The sequence below is a fragment of the Lotus japonicus genome, chromosome 6, assembly GCF_012489685.1.
Source record: "Lotus japonicus ecotype B-129 chromosome 6, LjGifu_v1.2".
Classification (NCBI taxonomy): domain Eukaryota; kingdom Viridiplantae; phylum Streptophyta; class Magnoliopsida; order Fabales; family Fabaceae; genus Lotus; species Lotus japonicus.
The window spans coordinates 1885262-1902341 of record NC_080046.1 but is presented as its reverse complement, the minus strand read 5'-3'; the positions used below and the strand labels follow the sequence as shown (position 1 = coordinate 1902341).

The 17080-nt window shown below is 36.3% G+C and overlaps 2 protein-coding genes across 2 annotated transcripts; one reads left to right on the top strand and one right to left on the bottom strand.

Annotated features, from left to right (window-relative positions):
* The first annotated feature begins 3022 nt into the window (after positions 1-3022).
* LOC130723651 (3-isopropylmalate dehydratase large subunit, chloroplastic-like) lies at positions 3023-12265 on the top strand. The gene is made up of 14 exons (XM_057574760.1): positions 3023-3297; positions 3391-3561; positions 3974-4126; positions 4227-4295; positions 4398-4514; positions 6754-6828; positions 6966-7043; positions 7154-7249; positions 9716-9765; positions 10233-10287; positions 10417-10548; positions 11190-11237; positions 11358-11516; positions 11932-12265. Exons 1-14 carry the CDS (start codon positions 3106-3108, stop codon positions 12070-12072), a joined length of 1536 nt encoding a protein of 511 aa, XP_057430743.1. The 5' UTR covers positions 3023-3105; the 3' UTR covers positions 12073-12265.
* Positions 12266-13280: 1015 nt separating this feature from the next.
* LOC130722870 (uncharacterized) lies at positions 13281-14708 on the bottom strand. The gene has a single exon (XM_057573727.1). It carries the CDS (start codon positions 14706-14708, stop codon positions 13281-13283), a length of 1428 nt encoding a protein of 475 aa, XP_057429710.1.
* Positions 14709-17080: the final 2372 nt, after the last annotated feature.

Genomic DNA, 17080 nt, shown 5'->3' with positions numbered 1-17080 from the left:
AAACACTTTGATATTTGTTTTCTTTTATTCGTATTAAAAATATTTTTTAGTTTATGTCTTGGAGTGACAATTGATTAATTTTTTTTATTTCATTATATTCAAAATAATTACAATACATATTATTTTAGTTATTTAATCTTCACCTTAATCATTCTTGTGAATTACGGTCGGGCTAAAAGACTCAATAGCAACCCAGTTGACATAAAAGTATCTCGATTGAGTGAGCACCGTAAAGGCAAACGAGATGACTTAGTTAAGGAACATCATGTCACAGCTAAGTGTTCTAAGACTCTAAGATTCTTCTTTGCTCTCTCGCTGACTTGGGTGCCAGAGTATCTTCTGCAGTACGCGCCTTGTCAACACAGCTCCGTCGTGCAACCTAAGCCATCCTAGGTCGTGCACCACCACCGGTAGCAAGGAGATTAAAGCAATCTCGAGAAGAACATTTGGCGTCGCTTGTGGAAATCAACAGGATGATGAATTCGCAACGTGCTCCACTCGAACCAAGAGATTTCATATCTAAGAGTTGACTATCTGCATTTGTTGGGCCTCGAGGGAGCCATCTATGTGTCTTTCATTGGTGATATTCGAGCTTTGAATCTACCATTAGGCTTGCTCGAGGAGATGGACTTGGATTCATTTCCCAAAAGAGCATGTGAATTCTTTTGCCCAATGCATGGAAGCCATGAAAATCATGGATGGTGACAATGCAAATGCTTCGATTTGCAAAGAATTGTTGTCTACCTTGATAGGAACATTTTGTGCTGGTTCAAATCTATCGCTACATCTTCAATTGATGATTGGGAAGGATTTTCTCAGTTGTTCCTGCATAAATTTTCTGAATGCAGTAACGGGAGATTACCTAAATAAGAACGGACATTCAGAAAGAGTATATTGATAAAAGCATGAGGCAATGAAGAGACAAACCTTTTAGTGATTTCCTAACTCAGTTCCATACGGAACTTGTTGCAATCCAAAGATAGGATTGAAGAAAATCCTCAAAATGGTAATCGACTTTGTTTTGCATCGGACAACATTTCATGTGTTCTTAAAAAGGACGCCACCAACCAACTTAAACAAATTTGAGCCCGTATGCAGAAATATGAGAGTGAAGCTTCTTTACCTCAACAACAAGCAGAAATTTGATTACCACACGAGAAATTGTGACTAGAAGGTTTCATAAGTGGAGAATGGTCTCAACCATGTAAGGGAGAATCAATATTTTCCAATTGTCTTAAATTAGAAGAAAACAAGACAATAAGTAAATGAAGAAATCTATGAATCCATTGGAACAATTTTCTTGATAAGGGAAATAGAAAAAGTTGTCCGATGACTTGGGCGTCAGAGTATGTTCTGCAGTACGCTCTTTGCCTTGTCAATGCAGCTTCGTCGCGCAACCTAAGCCATCTTAGGTCGTGCACCACCACCAGCAGCAAGGAGATTAAAGCAATATCGGGAAGAACATTTGGCGTCGTTTGTGGGAATCGACAAAATGATGAATTCACATCGTGCTCCACTAGAATCAAGAGATTTCAGATATACTGAGTTGACTCTCTGCATTTGTTGCGCCTCGAAGGAGCCATCTATGTGTCTTTCATTGGTGATATTCAATCTTTGAATCTACGACTAAGCTTGCTCGAGGAGATGGACTTGGATTCATTTCCAAAAAGAGCAAGCCCAAGGGAACATGTGGATTATTTTTCCGAATGCATGGAAGCCATGAAAATCATGGACGTTGACAATGCAAATGCTTCGCTTTGCAAATAATTTTTGTCTACCTTGAAGAGGAACATTTTGTGCTGGTTCAAATTTATCACTGCTTCTTCAATTGTTGATGGGAACAATTTTCTCAGTTGCCCCTGCATGAATTTTCTGAATGCAATAAGGGGAAATTACCTAAACGAGGACGAACATTCAGGAAGGGTATATTGATAAAAGCACAAGGCAGCGAAGAGACAAACCTCTTAGTGATTTTCTTACTCAATTTCCATACGGAACTTGTTGTAATCCAAAGATAGGATCAAAGGAAATCCTCGAAATGGTAATTGACTTTGTTCTGTATAGGACAACGTTTCATACGTTCTTAAAAAGGACGCCACCAACCAACTTAAACAAATTTGAGCTTGAATGTAGAAATATAAGAGTGAAACTTCTTCGTCCCAACAACAAAAGCGGAAAGTTGATTACCACACTTGAACTTTTGTGACAAGAAGGTTTTAGAAGTAGAGAAAGGTTCCAACCATGTAAGATAGAATCAGTACTTGCCAATTGTCTTAAATTATAAGAAAACAAGACAATAAGTAAATGAATATATCTATGAATCCATTGGATCAATTCTCTTGATAAGGGAAATAGAAAAAGTATCACAATTACATAGCCTTAAAGAAGCCAAAATTTAAATCCAAAGGTGGGAAACACGTCAAGACTACTAAGGGTTGCCGAGAGCATCTGGGTAAGGAACGAAAAATTTCATTCTTTAACTCACAAATCATCCCTTCATGTACAACCTTGCTGCCTGAAGCACCCTCATGTTTTAGGCTAGGATTGAGAATGGAAAATTGTTCAACAAGTTTTTGAAAGTTGCCTCAAAACTATCATTAACAACGATACCAAGGGTATTGATCCATGAGTTCACATTGTTCAAAGAAATTTACAACTTTTATAACAATAGAAAGTTGATTACCTATGACCAAAAGTCATTGATAATGCTTAATTACCAACACAAAACCGTAAGTATTGGCCTTGTCGGTAATTTTTCTTCGGCGGCTTTCAAAAATCGTTTGTAACTTATCGACGAATTTTACTGTTGGTATAAAAATAATGTATTAAATATTTATATTAATCATTTAATTTATATGAATATGTTCAAAACCACAAAGCACTAATTCGATTATGTGTTGCTTCCTGTCCACCTGATTCAGGTGCAAGAAGCAAAATAGAATCAAGCAAACTCAGATCACATGAAAAAAGAAATGAAAAATGAAAATAAATAAATAAAAAACAAAAACAAAAACAAAAGACAAACAAATAAATCTGAAGTATCCATTTTCATCAGCCGCCACAATCACATCCTGCTGTTCTTGCTTTCGTGCTTCAACATCATCAATGGCTTCCTCTATTGTTGCTCCGTCTTCCACCTCCTTCTTCAACACCAAGAAGGATCTTGCTCTCTCTGCTTTCTCTTCCTCTTCCTCTTCCTCTTCTTCCCAACGATGCCAGAAGCCAGCTCCCAGGAGAATCTCTTGTTCCGTTGCGGCGCCTCAGCAATTGCAGCGCCAACCTTCTACCACTGGATCAGTTCCGTTGCTTTGTTTTCTCAATACCCTTTTGGATTTTTTGTGTTGTTCTTGAGTCTTTGTTGAAGATTATGGTTTGTTTGATTGGTTTCAGGTGAAGACTGCGATGACCATGACAGAGAAGATATTGGCCAGAGCTTCTGAGAAGGCCCACCTGACCCCTGGGGACAATGTTTGGGTCAATGTTGATATTTTGATGACACATGATGTGTGTGGCCCTGGCTCTATTGGGATTTTCAAGAGAGAGTTTGGTCAGGATGCCAAGGTAACTTGGTTTGGTTGTTAGTTGTTACTCATTGTCTCATTTTGTAATTTTGAATTTTGATGGTTGTAAACTTAACTAGCATTGGTTATTCATATTATAGAGGTTATGTGTGAAAATACATTATATGTGATTGGATTGGATGTTCTGCTCTATTGAGTTTAGGTAATTTGGTGGTTTAATTTAACACTTGTTCATTTCCATTACACGAATAATTGTTGATTCTTTTACCTTGAGAATTATTTGTGCATAATACATATCCAGTAGCTTCTGCCGGAAAATTATCTTGGGTTAAGTAGTTATGTTTACACGGCGCATATAAGGATTCTAATATTTGTAGGATTGCTTGACAGTCATTCTCCTTGTATTTAAGACCCAAGTTTTGTAATTTCATGACTGCATTGTTCCTTTGAAGGTTTGGGACCGTGAAAAGGTTGTAATAATACCTGATCACTACATATTCACAAGTGATGAACGTGCCAATCGCAATGTAGACATATTAAGAGATTTCTGCCATGAGCAGAATATCAAGTACTTCTATGATATTAAGGATCTTAGTAATTTTAAGGTACGTACAATTTTGAGTTCTTCAATAGAAACTGGGCTGTTTCCATTATTAAAGAGCACTGTAACGCAGCAGCATTGAAAGTGGGTTTATAACAATGCAGGTAAATCCAGACTACAAAGGTGTTTGCCACATTGCCCTTGCTCAGGAAGGTCATTGCAGGCCAGGAGAGGTTTGACAAAGTTTAGAAGTTATTTGAAAGCATAGTGAAGTATTGTGGCTCTGTTTGACAGAGTTGGTTCCTGCTTTGCTAATTTCGTTTTGTTGCCTCTAGGTTCTCTTAGGTACTGATTCTCACACTTGTACTGCTGGAGCATTTGGTCAATTCGCTACAGGGATTGGTAATACCGATGCAGGTTTCGTGTTGGGAGCAGGGAAGCTTTTGCTTAAGGTAATTTTATGTTTAACTAAGGTCTAATAATGTTGTTCAGACTTCAGTGTGCTGAAAATATGTTTCTTTTCACTTTGGGAACTTGAGTTCAGTGCCACTTTGTGCCTTCCTAACATGACATGCTTTTAAAATTAAACCTTTTGGGTCTTTTCCCTCTTCTTTCATTATAGCTAGCTTTTGTTATTTTTCTGCACATATATCCTCACTGTTTGTGATCATCATATCATCTACAAAAATAATAAGCAAAATATTTAGCCAAACTTAGTATCACCACTAGCACCCCTTGTCAATCCAAAATAGAAGATACATCTCTAAACCCACCAAACAAATTCCTAGGCGACTACTTTGAGCCATAAAATGACTAATGTGAGCAAAAAATGCTCCCATTTTTTATCTGAACTGCAAATCCAGATGGTTGCTCTGTACGCAGTTTTCACTGTTCTCTATTAGTCACCATGAAGAAGTATGCTCATTACATCCAACTGATGCAAGGAGTAATTATAAGAGGTAGCGAAGTAGATAAAAAAAGAGGAGTTGGTGTCAACTTTGCCAGAGAAGAAGTACTATTGTAGTTATATCATCTATGCATATCCCCTTGCAACTAGATGGGGTTTCATTCAAGCAATAGATCTGTTAACATTCAATTTCAAACTGTAAACCCTGCTAAAACCAGTAGTGATTAGGGGCCTCTGTTTTGTTTTCCTTAACATGTCTACTTTCTCCCACGGTGCTGTTTTCTCCCTAAAGCCATCTTAAGAGAAACCACAGTAAAATATCACACCCAAATTTGTAAATAACTTCATGAGAAGCAAATCATAACGTGTCAATGGAGTTGCATCGGAAACAGTCTTCTTATGATCCAAAAAGTGCAGGACAATGACATCTTGTTACCTCAAATAAGATTTAGGTAAATTGCACGAATGGAACAAGATAGCTATCAGCTTTCACAAAATAGCATATTGACTTGAATCAACACCCTATTCTTGCTTGATTCATAGCTAATACTTTTCCCTTTTGTCAATCTTGATGTCTGATCTACAAATTATTTGGATCTGCATTTCTTTTTGGGGTTTGGCTAGGATTTCAACATGAAAACAGGTCTAGAATCTAGATACTATTAGAAGGTATAGGAGACGAGGAGAGAAACTTCTCTCAAATTATTGGGATTGTTAGTGTTCTAAATATTAGGGGTTTAGTTTATTTTTATCTGTTAGTTAGTCTATATGTATCTTAAGCCTATCTTTATCTTTATTTCTTAGCGGTTAAGTCTATCTTTATTTCTTTAGCTGGGTTAGTTATTGTAAATAGGGGTACTCTCCTTAGGTTAGAGTATGATTTGGGAATTAGAGTTTGTAAAGGGATTTTCCCTTGGAAGGGTTCCACCCTTAGAAAGAAGGTTCTCCTCTTTGAAATCCATTGGGATTGTTTTTGCATCCCTCTCTCCTTATCTCTTCTCTTTTACTTTCCAGCATCCTTTTCTGTTTTAAATATAAAAAAACACCAAAAATATTCCTATTGCTCTCCCTTTTGCCCTGTTGTTGGCTATTAGGATTTCCAAATTCTAACAGGGTCACTGATCTGACTGTTTAGCTTCATATTTCTATATTTATAAGGGTAATATAGGATAACTTATAAGAGCATTATCCCAGTTCACAACCTACTATTATATCTAAAACTGTAAGGCTCATCCTTTTAACACAGTTGCAGCATTTGATTGCTCTGTTATCTCGAAGATGGGAGGGAGGGACATGGTGTCAATGACAAGACTCGTACACATACCTATAGTTGTTAATAGATAATATGTTGTGGACTCATTTATGTTTTTTTTATTCTCTTTGCCTTTTACTACCAACTCTATCCTTAGGTTTGTGATTTAATGGTAATGGACTCTAATAGGTTTAATTTATATTTTTCTTGCTTGTAATTTCATTCTGCTCTTAGTAGCTTGACAGCTAGCTAATTTTAAAATTTCTGTTTACTTGGGACTCTCTCTCAATGTTCGCAATTCTTCTATTTGAAATAGCATATTCTAGCTTTTCATTGTTAGCTATTTTTCATGTGCTGCTTTTAAATTGTACCAATAGTTACCTGCACATTTCTAGAGAAAAGAATTGGAGTAGATAGAAAAATAAGCAGTTTCTCAAAACTTCTTGGACTAGAATACAAGTACAAAGATACCTTTTTGTTTTATTTATTTATAATAAGAGAGAGAATTGTTTTGATATACATTTACATGCAGGTGCCTCCAACTCTGAGATTTGTAATGGATGGAGAAATGCCCAATTATTTGCTTGCAAAGGATTTAATTCTGCAAGTAAGTATGCTTGATCCTGTACATTTGTGTGTGTTAGGTATATCATAGTCATGAGGCTATGAGTTGTCTAATTAGCTTGCTTGCATATACAAAATATAAAATTACATCCTTACATGAGTGTATGATTCACCTTCCAGATTATTGGTGAAATAAGTGTAGCTGGTGCAACATATAAATCTATGGAGTTTGTTGGCACCACTGTTGAAAGTTTAACTGTAAGTATGTTCTGTGAAATGTTATGATGTAACTGTCAATTTTTCTTCAATCTCTGAATCTTATTGTTTTGATCATAAATATTGTTTTGGTAATTTGTCCCTCTGGGCAGATGGAAGAACGGATGACTTTGTGCAACATGGTTGTTGAAGCTGGAGGAAAGAATGGTGTTGTTCCTGCTGATAGCACTACATATAAATATCTTGAGGTTTGTACAGCTGAGAAGATGTACTGAAATTAATCTCTTGCCTCTGAAGTTATATTATGTTTACATTTTCTGTGATCTTTCTCTCAATGGTTTTTTTTTAACAGAAGATTATGTCAGAACTTTGACATTGTTTGAATATTTAGCAGTGTTATCAAATATCTGTCATGGCGCCGCCATGGCGGTTTTTTGGCTTTCCGCCATGGCCGATATCCCACCATATGGCGGCCATATTCCGTCATATTCCGCCACTTCCCGCCATATTCCGCCATTATTTGTCTTGTATGGCGGGATTTCGGCTTTCCACCATCCGCAATGAACAACACTGATATTTAGTAAATATCTCATAATATCTTGAATGTAATTTAGAGCATCTTAGGTGATCTCTTGGGAGTTATTTTATATTTTATTATATTTCCTGGTTTTGTTCTTATTTGATTAGGATTAGGAGTATAATACGTACTAGTTGAATAAGGTTTTGGTGGTTTGTTGTGTCACATCAGAATGTCAAAATGCCTTCCTGTCGTTATTCCACTGTTGAGTTCTTCGAAAATTGGAATTATTTTATTTCTCAAACTAAACAGATCGTATTCAGAGGAACGACCAAGTGAAGGGTTTTATTATGCCCTCCTTTGTTTTCTATTGGCCATGAGAAATTCTGACCTCCAAACCCTAGACCAGTTTAGTTTTTCTCTCTTCTGCAACTGTGAATGTCAGATCTACTGTTGTCACATGCAGCTTTTCACCTTCCTCTGAAGTATCCAAATTGGCCAGGGCCTGAAATTGCACCGCCACCAGATCTCTGAGATGAAGCCTTGTGCTGCCCCCTGAAATTGCATGGCTGTCCATCTGTTGTTCCTGGGGTCCTGCCTTTCTTTCTCTAGCAGCAGCCGCTCCTTTTGCAGCTACTGTATTAGATCCATGTCCTATTTTTCTAGAATCTCTTGCCTTTCACCTTCACCAATGTTGGCCTCACAGTACCATTTCCAGCCTGATCAAGCCCCACCTTCCCCATTCTACACCTTGTCATAGCTATTTGAGTTCCTTGGGCTATGATCTGCCATGTTTGACACTCAGATCTAGAGTGTTCTTCATGCTATCATCAGGTTTGAGTCATTTTTAGTTGCCTTAAGTTGATTTTTCTTGACATTCCTTGTGGGAAGTTATCCCTGGTTTGTGCCATGGTGTTCTTTTTGGGTGTTTGTTTGATCTTCCAGTTGTGGTTTTAGTGCGTTTTGATTCCAGACTTGTCCCGCAGATGAAGCATACTATTAGTGTTCATCTTCCCACTGACAATCATTCTAGAGGTTTCTCACATGAATCATACTGGTGGCAACTGCTCTTTTCATTAACTATCATTCTGATGGTAATTCACGTTGGTACTCACAAGTCACAACAGCGTTAGTAAATGATTTAATGTCCAAATTTATTGATTCTCGATCTCCTATGTTTTCTTTCTGTTTGAAGCTTTTCAAATCTAATCTAGAAGTTTTAGTTCTTACTGTATTTGATTTCCAAGAAATTTCTATCAGGACTGTTAGAAATATAATATAAAACCATTCGTGTGTCCTCTCCCAACAACTTAAGCTTTTGGGAAGTTGGTTCATGACATACTATCAGAGCTTCTATGACCAAGTGGTATAGAGTTCGACCCTTGGTTCCCCCATTATTCTAATAAAAAAAGGAGAATTCCGTAGGTGATTCTGTACATTGTCCACAGGTCATGCCCAATGGGATCTTGCGTGAGGGGGCGTGTTAGAAATATAATGTAAAACCATTTTTGTGTCTTCACCAGACAACTTAAGTTTTTGAGATAGTTGGTTCATGACAAAGACAATGATCATTCCAGTTTCTAGCTGTGTCACTTCTCACTTCTTGTTTCATGACAGTTTTAATCTTAGAAAGCTTTAGGTTAAAGGAGTTTTAGTCCTTAGCAAATATGTCATGATCTTGATTATATTTTAGAATAATTATGAATATCTTGAATGATCTCGAAATAAAGATTCAAGTTTTGTAATTGTTTTACACTTTTACTCTCTTATCATCAGAGTAGTGTAAGTCCCCGAAGGATAGCTCAAGTGGTAAGAGCTAGGGACATAAGGGTTGGGTGGGGGGGGGTGAAGGGTCCCGGGTTCGAACCCGGAGGAGGGATTAATTTACTAACATTTCTAACAACTAACATTTGCGTATAAAAAAAAAAAATTCAGAGTAGTGTAAGTATTCATTCTGTCACAGGTAATCCTGATTAGGATTTAGTAGTATAAGTACTGTGTTTTTCTTTTTCTATCTTGTTGGTTTGTAATAATTAATCTTGCTGGCTAAATATGCCACATCATTAAATTTTGTTGTGTAGACATGGTGGGTATGTGTGATTTCCCATGAATGATGCTTTCCCTATGCATATGGTATCCATCTCTTGTTCTGTTGTCCATCATTGCTTCTAATGCTTTCTCTCCATTTCATCTGCAGGGTAAGACATCAGTAGCCTATGAACCGGTTTATAGTGACCAGCAAGCAAGGTAGTCATAGTCTTCTAACTTGTTTCTATCCTATTACATTAAGTGTTTAGGAAAAGTCAATGCTCCACGTATTATCTTGTCTTCAATAGATTACATTTTATCTTTTTGATTTTATAAGTTATGATAGAAAAGTGGTAGTATGTAAATGCAACTAAACCGTCAATTTGGTCCCTGATCTTGACATCCTTTTCCAACTTAGACTCACACGAAATTCCCACAAAAAGTAGTCCCCAAACTTTCTCCTTGTCCTCCAGTGTAGTTTTTGTCGAGATAGTTCAAGGATTAACATGATGGACATGGAAATAATTCAAGGACAATAAAGAACGAGACATTGTTCACGGATTAATCGTGGTACAATGTATGTGATATTTATAGGGGAGAAAAACTGGATGTAGCTGCTAAACTATTAGTATTCATTAGTAATCAGTTTTATTCATCACTGATATCCTCTTTTGGTTGGCATCTAGATTCCTTTCTGAGTATAGATTTGATGTCTCAAAATTGGAACCACTGGTGGCAAAGGTTAGTCCTTTCATTACATTTCTAGTAGCTTTATTAATTCTGCCTTTATTTTCCATGCCTCTTTATGTTGTTATTACCTGATGCTGCCATTATGTTCCTCTGCTAATATAATGCTTGTAAATATTGCAGCCTCATTCACCAGATAACCGTGCTTTGGCAAGAGAGTGCAAGGATGTGAAGATTGACAGAGTATACATAGGATCTTGTACAGGTGGAAAAACAGAGGATTTTATGGCTGCAGCAAAAATTTTTCTAGCATCAGTAAGCATCATATTTTTCTATTGCGTATCGGTGTATTTATAACCTTTTATTCGTGGAAGATGTTGGACTTGAGTTTTGATACGATATTTTTTTCCAGCTTTTCTTTCTGAGTCTTAGATTTCTTTACTACATTTATGTAAAAGGCAATATTTACTGTAACATTTGACTTATTTAGTACTCCCTCCGTTCCTAATTATAAGACCTAATACAACAAATTGCGCTTATTAAGAAAATATTAAATGTGTCTAATTAGTGTATTAGTTTTTTTAAAAATGCTTACATTCCTCCATATTTTCCCTTTGTCATTTTCTCTCACTAATTAATGGTAGATGGTAATTAAAACTTTGGAATTGAAAACATATATGGAAGAGTAAAATACTTTTTGCTAGATTATTGTTAAAGGTCTTATATTTAGGAACATGAAAAATTTAAAACTAGGTCTTATAATTAGGAACGGAGGGAGTATTGTATGATTGATATTTATCTTAGAATTATGTAGGCCTGGTCTGCATATTGTCTTGTATGGTATTTTTCTTGCAATGCAGCATTTACTGTCTTATAGAGCTTTTTATGACATGACTGTTCCAATGTCTCTTCTGAATTTCACAAGCTAATGAAGAAACCCATGTCTCCATCTGCAGGGTAAAACGGTCAAAGTTCCCACATTTCTTGTACCTGCAACACAGAAGGTCAGAAAAAATAATCATGATTATATATTGTATCAGTTGATTCACCATCATCAATAAATCTCTTGTTGGAACTAATGGTAGATGAATCTATTCAAACATATTCTGTTATTGGAGTTTCAGGTTTGGATGGACGTATACAGCCTTCCGGTCCCTGGATCTGGTGGTAAGACTTGCTCACAGATATTTGAAGAAGCTGGGTGTGACACACCAGCTAGTCCTAGTTGTGGTGCTTGTTTGGGTGGCCCAAAAGATACATATGCACGCATGAATGAACCTAAGGCAAGTTCCTTGATTCTGTTATAGCTCAAATTCCGTGTGTATTACTTTTATTATCCTTGTAACATTGAACGAAGTGTTGATACTGGCGTTGACCTGTCTTTGGGGGGCTAAAGATAATCCAAATACAAGGAAATAACTTTTTCATTCCTACACAATTGCATGATAAGAAATAAAATGGTTCATATCACTATTTTTTTTTATAGTTAAGTGAGAGGGACTAGTTTAGGTACAATTAATGAAACAAGGCATGTTGGCTATAAATGTGAGGAAGGGTTGAGAGAGTGATCTACCTTGTCATTTGAAAGAGTGTTGGGGCCTTTGGGTTTTGGGAGGTTTGCATACCCTTGAAGTTCGGCATTAGCGATGATGAGATTGAGAATCTAAATACTCAATTGCTTATGTTCTGGTTGTGCAGGTTTGTGTTTCCACTACAAATAGGAACTTCCCGGGCCGAATGGGCCACAAGGAAGGTGAAATATATTTGGCTTCACCATATACAGCTGCGGCATCTGCATTGACTGGTTACGTTACTGATCCAAGAGAGTTCTTGCAGTAGGATATTACTGCAATATCTACGTTGTATTATATACCTTGCTGGATTTTGTATTACTGCCATAAATCAGAACTGTAAGCTATTAAATTTTACCATTTTTGTTCTCCAGAAGAATTTGTGACCATTAGTAGATTGATGCTCTTGGATTTAGTCACTAAAAGAAGTTTAGTTATAATAAGCCAACTGAATTATCCAATAGCGTGTTTGTATACTTGTTATGTTCAGTTTAAAGACGCATATAGCAATAAGCGCGTATGATATAAACGTTCATTTTATAAGTCACTTTGAGAAGTTTATTGAAAAGAAGTTCTTATAATTGGGTGTAAGTTCCTTATATAAGCAAGTTATAAGCTATTTTCGTTAGTTTATCCAAATATTTATATGATATGTCTGGCAGAGGAGAACTTGACTTCACTCCTCTGCTGCCCCTTTAAAATGTGAAGTGTTTATAAACTTCGATCAATTCATCTTTTTACTAATTAATCTGAACCATTGAATATAAGATTTAAGAGCGAATAATTAATTTGCTGAAGAGAATTGTAGAGAAAATAGCTGCAATGCCCATTGATATAGTATTGAGAAGCAATAATTTTTGAAAACATTTTTCCTTGACAACGCATGGCACACATAAAAAAATGGGGGGGGGGGATTTCATACCCTTTTGGCTTAATTTATCATGATTTTTTTGATAATAGAATTTTATTATTTGTAATTTAGTCATTTATACTCTAAATAGTAAACAGATGGGTTCGAAATCCTCAAATTTTTAAAGGATACCGGAATAACGCTCTATATTTAGTTCATCAATTTTATATGAAAGATAAAATACGCAAAATTTCTAAACTATTTTTTAAATGAAAAATATGATTATTTGTGGATTATTGTAACAAATAATCTCCTTTCTCTTTCTTTTTCCACTTTTCTTGACTGTGTTTTTTTTTCCTTGATGTCATAAAAAAAAACCCACTCTCCTCGAATAAAGAATAAAAATGCCAAATAGACCGAAGAAGGGTGGTATGAAAACAAATGTTGAGTTTCTTGTATAAATGTATTCGTACCAAGTAGTATTGCTGAAAATAAACTATTCATCATCAAAATGATATAATCTAATAAATAATTGGAAAGAAGATTTGGAATTCATTAGAAAGACAAGACTTTATTGAAAAAAAAGGTTAAAACAAGTGTATTGCAACCCAACTTGCATTCTCTCCTCATAGAAAGCTCGAATTGTCCACTGACTGGGTTCTACGACGACGATTCTTCTTTTTATCACCTCCGCATACAATGGAGCATTCAACACCACATATAACACTAAAGCAAGAGAACAAGCCATTCCTACCACCACCCTTGCCACTACTGCCACCATCTGTGTGCCTGCGTGAGTGCTTCTCTTTCTTGCTAGACACTGGCAAGGAAGAATTCTCACCACCATCATACACCGGCGGCAGCTCCGTCCGCCACCTCTCAATTTTAGGTTGTAGCCCCTCTTCACTTTCTTCCAAGCTCCACCCTCCTATTGTAGAATTCTCCCCCTCTTCCACCATTGGTTGTCTTGCCACCGCCGCAGCTACCTCTGAAGCTGACGGACCCAGCTCTGAGTCCGTCATGATAGGTCGATGAACCATGTTTGATCTGTATGGAGTGCCATACTCCATTGCCATTGCTGCATTCGTCATTGCGAATGCATGCAATGGAGTGGCACGCACTCCACCTTTATGAGTATTATTATAAGCCCTCGTTACGGTTGGAGTATTTTGATACTCCCTCCTAGGCGATGACTTAACTTCATAACCAACATTTATCTTTGGTGTTGCGGCTCGTGGCGTGGCCTTGAAGTGGCTTGGTGAGCCGTCTACCGCTAACACGTTTTTCTTTGTTTTGCCCATTTTATGACCCTTTTTCTTTGGGCTTTCCTTCACATATGAGCCGCTCAATGTGGAGTTACTCTTTTTCTTGCTCTTTGTGCTTGCTTCAGATGGCGTAACTACGGAACTTGATTTTCCCTTTTTAGCCTTGGCTAGCTTCTCGTGAGCCATGGCTTCTGAGCCGATCATTGAGCTAGTGTCGCTCTTGGTGCGCCGAAGCTCCGGCATGACTTGATGACTTGGTTGATTATGATGATCATGATCATGATCATGATCATGGTGATATCCAATGGCTGGGATGTTGTTATGTGTGTAGAGTGGCATGCTCCGCATGGAGCTATCAAGGACCGCCACACCAACGTTTAAAACCCCTTTAGGGCGACCCGAGGGCCTATGGACTTGGAGCCCTACAAACCGCATACCAGCAGATTTGGTTTTGTTGTGGAAAGGCTTAGATGGTTGTGGTGGGATGAGGTCATCAGCGAGGACATGGGCCGTGCCGACAAGGATGTCTCGGAACCAATGAAGAGCATAGATGTCAATTGTTATTGTTGATGCATCATCATACAAGAAATCTTCGTCGACTCGAAAGACAAACTTATCATTCCAAGTCGGGTCGGTACCACCACCAGAATCAACTCGGGTGGAAAGCTTGCGATCTGGATCGATCCATGCGACTGCATAAGTTCGCATGGATCGACCAACGGGAGCCAAGTCTTGTGCAGATATGACATTGAGTTCTATGAGTTGGTAACATGCCAAAATGTTAGACATTATACCACTACTAAATAATGTTGGAATTTTGCATAAAAGGATGGCGGAAATGGAAATGGAAATGAAAGGCTTTATAGATTGAACTTCACAAAGTTGTTGTTGTTTTGCCTAGTGTTGATGGAATTGCAACATCAAGAAGGAAAACGAATGGATATGAAAGTTTTTACACTAGAGTTTATCATAGGATTTGTTTTTGTTGTCTTGCTTTAATAATTGCTTTTGAGCATTGGGAAGAAAGAAAGGAAATGAAGGTGAGGATGGTGACTGCGTTACATGAAGGTTAAGGAGAAAGAGAAATAGGCATTTGCGCACTTAGAACAGCAAATCAAAGGGCAATGAATAGTTTTCAACCCTTGATTTAGTTCGGTTATGATGTGTAAATTTCAATTGTTTTGACTTCCATCTATTTCAGGATTAGTTGTTTGTAAAGTTATCTTGCATGAGTTGCAACTGTGTCATTACAAAGCATACCCACTAATTTTAGAATCTCATAATTTCCAAGACTTGATTCGGGTATAACCTTTTGTAATTGGACATATATGGTAAACACCACAAGGTACAGCTATGAAAGATGTACCAAACAGTCAACAAATTCTTTTTTTAGTACATACTCTTAAAAATGAAATTGCTACAAATAAATAGCCAGCTCACTAATGCTTTTTCTAATGATGCACTGCAAACCAATTTTTAAAGTGGTAAACAAACAAATGTTTTTTTTTGAAATAAACTGATAAGTATATTAAGTGGTACGGGGCATAGAAGTCAATACATCAGCGTCCATAAGTAGAATCACTTCAGGCGGTGCCTCTTCAATCATCCAGGCACATCCCACATTTAAATTTGTTTAAATGGAAAACACAACGCATATCTATAATAAATAAAAGTAAAACTGTCTTGATAATGAAAAATTGTTTTGTTTATTACATTTAAAATTAACTAGTACTTATACCCGTGCATTATGCACGGGTGACTAAGGACGGTTTTTGTGAGTATGAAACTTTGGTCAAAGTCTGAGTAACAATATCATTTCTTTGGTTTGATTAATTGATTGAGTAACAATATTATTTCTTTTGTTTGATTAATCATTTCAGCAATTAATGCATAATATGTTTTAGATCAAGATTTAAAATAAACCTAAATTATGAAAATATTTTTGTTGTGCAAGGATAAAGATTTTATTAAAAGTATGAAAATAGTTTTGTTGTCTAAGCAGAAAGATTCATTTTATTAAAAGATTGAAAATATTTTTGTTGTGTAAGGAGAAAGATTTTTCTAAAAGATTGATGAAAAGTTGTGAATGAATTACGGCAGGAAAATTTTATTTAGGAACACATATGTATGTTAACAATCCTCATAATTTATTTGAGTTTCATTAGTTATTTTTTTTTACACATAAGTACTTTATCGGCATTATAAGAGCAAATTATATAGTGACATTAAACAATATTTCAATTTCAATCATGAAACATATTTGGAAATTCAGTTTATGTCATAAATTTCATTTGTAAGGTTCAATGAAACAACTATCTGTTCTTAAAAAGATTAAACATTGGATTGTCTAAACTTGAAATCTGCACAACACCCAAATATGCTAAAGCAACCCATCCATGTTGCTGTAAATTAAGCTTCACAATTCCTTTTGCAACTCCCATAAATAGGCAGTCTTATCAACCAGAACAAACACACTTGAAAATGAGAAATATTTAGCTACGTTTTGATTTATGCACACAAGTTTGGGTGTTAAGTATGAAAGATAAAATTAAAACTTGATAATGACATCCATATTGTGTCTATATATGTAAATTTATAAGCAGCCTATCTCATAACCATAAATACTTCCTAGTGAATATTATGAGTAATGAGAAGCCTCTACTCGAGCATGTTGAAAAACAAAAGTTTTAACTCACAACAGCTTTTAGTAATTGATTAAGAGGATCTGATAATCGTTCCACAAGTTGTTTCTCTCTCAAGTATCAGCAAGTCCATATATGGTAATCTATTACCAAAAGTTGTTGTCCCTATTATGAAAACCTTTTATTTGAAGTATTTTTCCTACAGTTTCTAAGTCTTTTACATTTGAAAATATTCCATTATTACTTAAAACGCATTTTAAGACAATGGACAACCCAAGTTTGGAACCTCTAGTACGAGCACTTCCTTATTATGGAGTGCACCTTTGGCTGGTGATTCGTCCTTGTTGCAAGCTGATGCTCTTGGTGTTGCCTTCTTGAGGCGCTAGTTTCTTTTTCTGTTTTAAAAAAAACACATTCTAAGAGATTAAGAGGGCAAAACTTTCTCAATACTAAGCATGAACTTCCTATTGAGACCTAAGCTAGAAAGCATTAGAAGAACTACATATTATTACAACTATT

Bases quoted from the DNA above. Each gene is read 5' to 3' on its own strand.
- LOC130723651 (XM_057574760.1), top strand. From the start codon at position 3,106: ATGGCTTCCTCTATTGTTGCTCCGTCTTCCACCTCCTTCTTCAACACC. The intron at 4,127-4,226 runs GTACGTACAATT...ATAACAATGCAG, and splicing joins AGGATCTTAGTAATTTTAAG to GTAAATCCAGACTACAAAGG. The intron at 10,288-10,416 runs GTTAGTCCTTTC...TAAATATTGCAG, and splicing joins TGGAACCACTGGTGGCAAAG to CCTCATTCACCAGATAACCG.
- LOC130722870 (XM_057573727.1), bottom strand. From the start codon at position 14,708: ATGTCTAACATTTTGGCATGTTACCAACTCATAGAACTCAATGTCATA.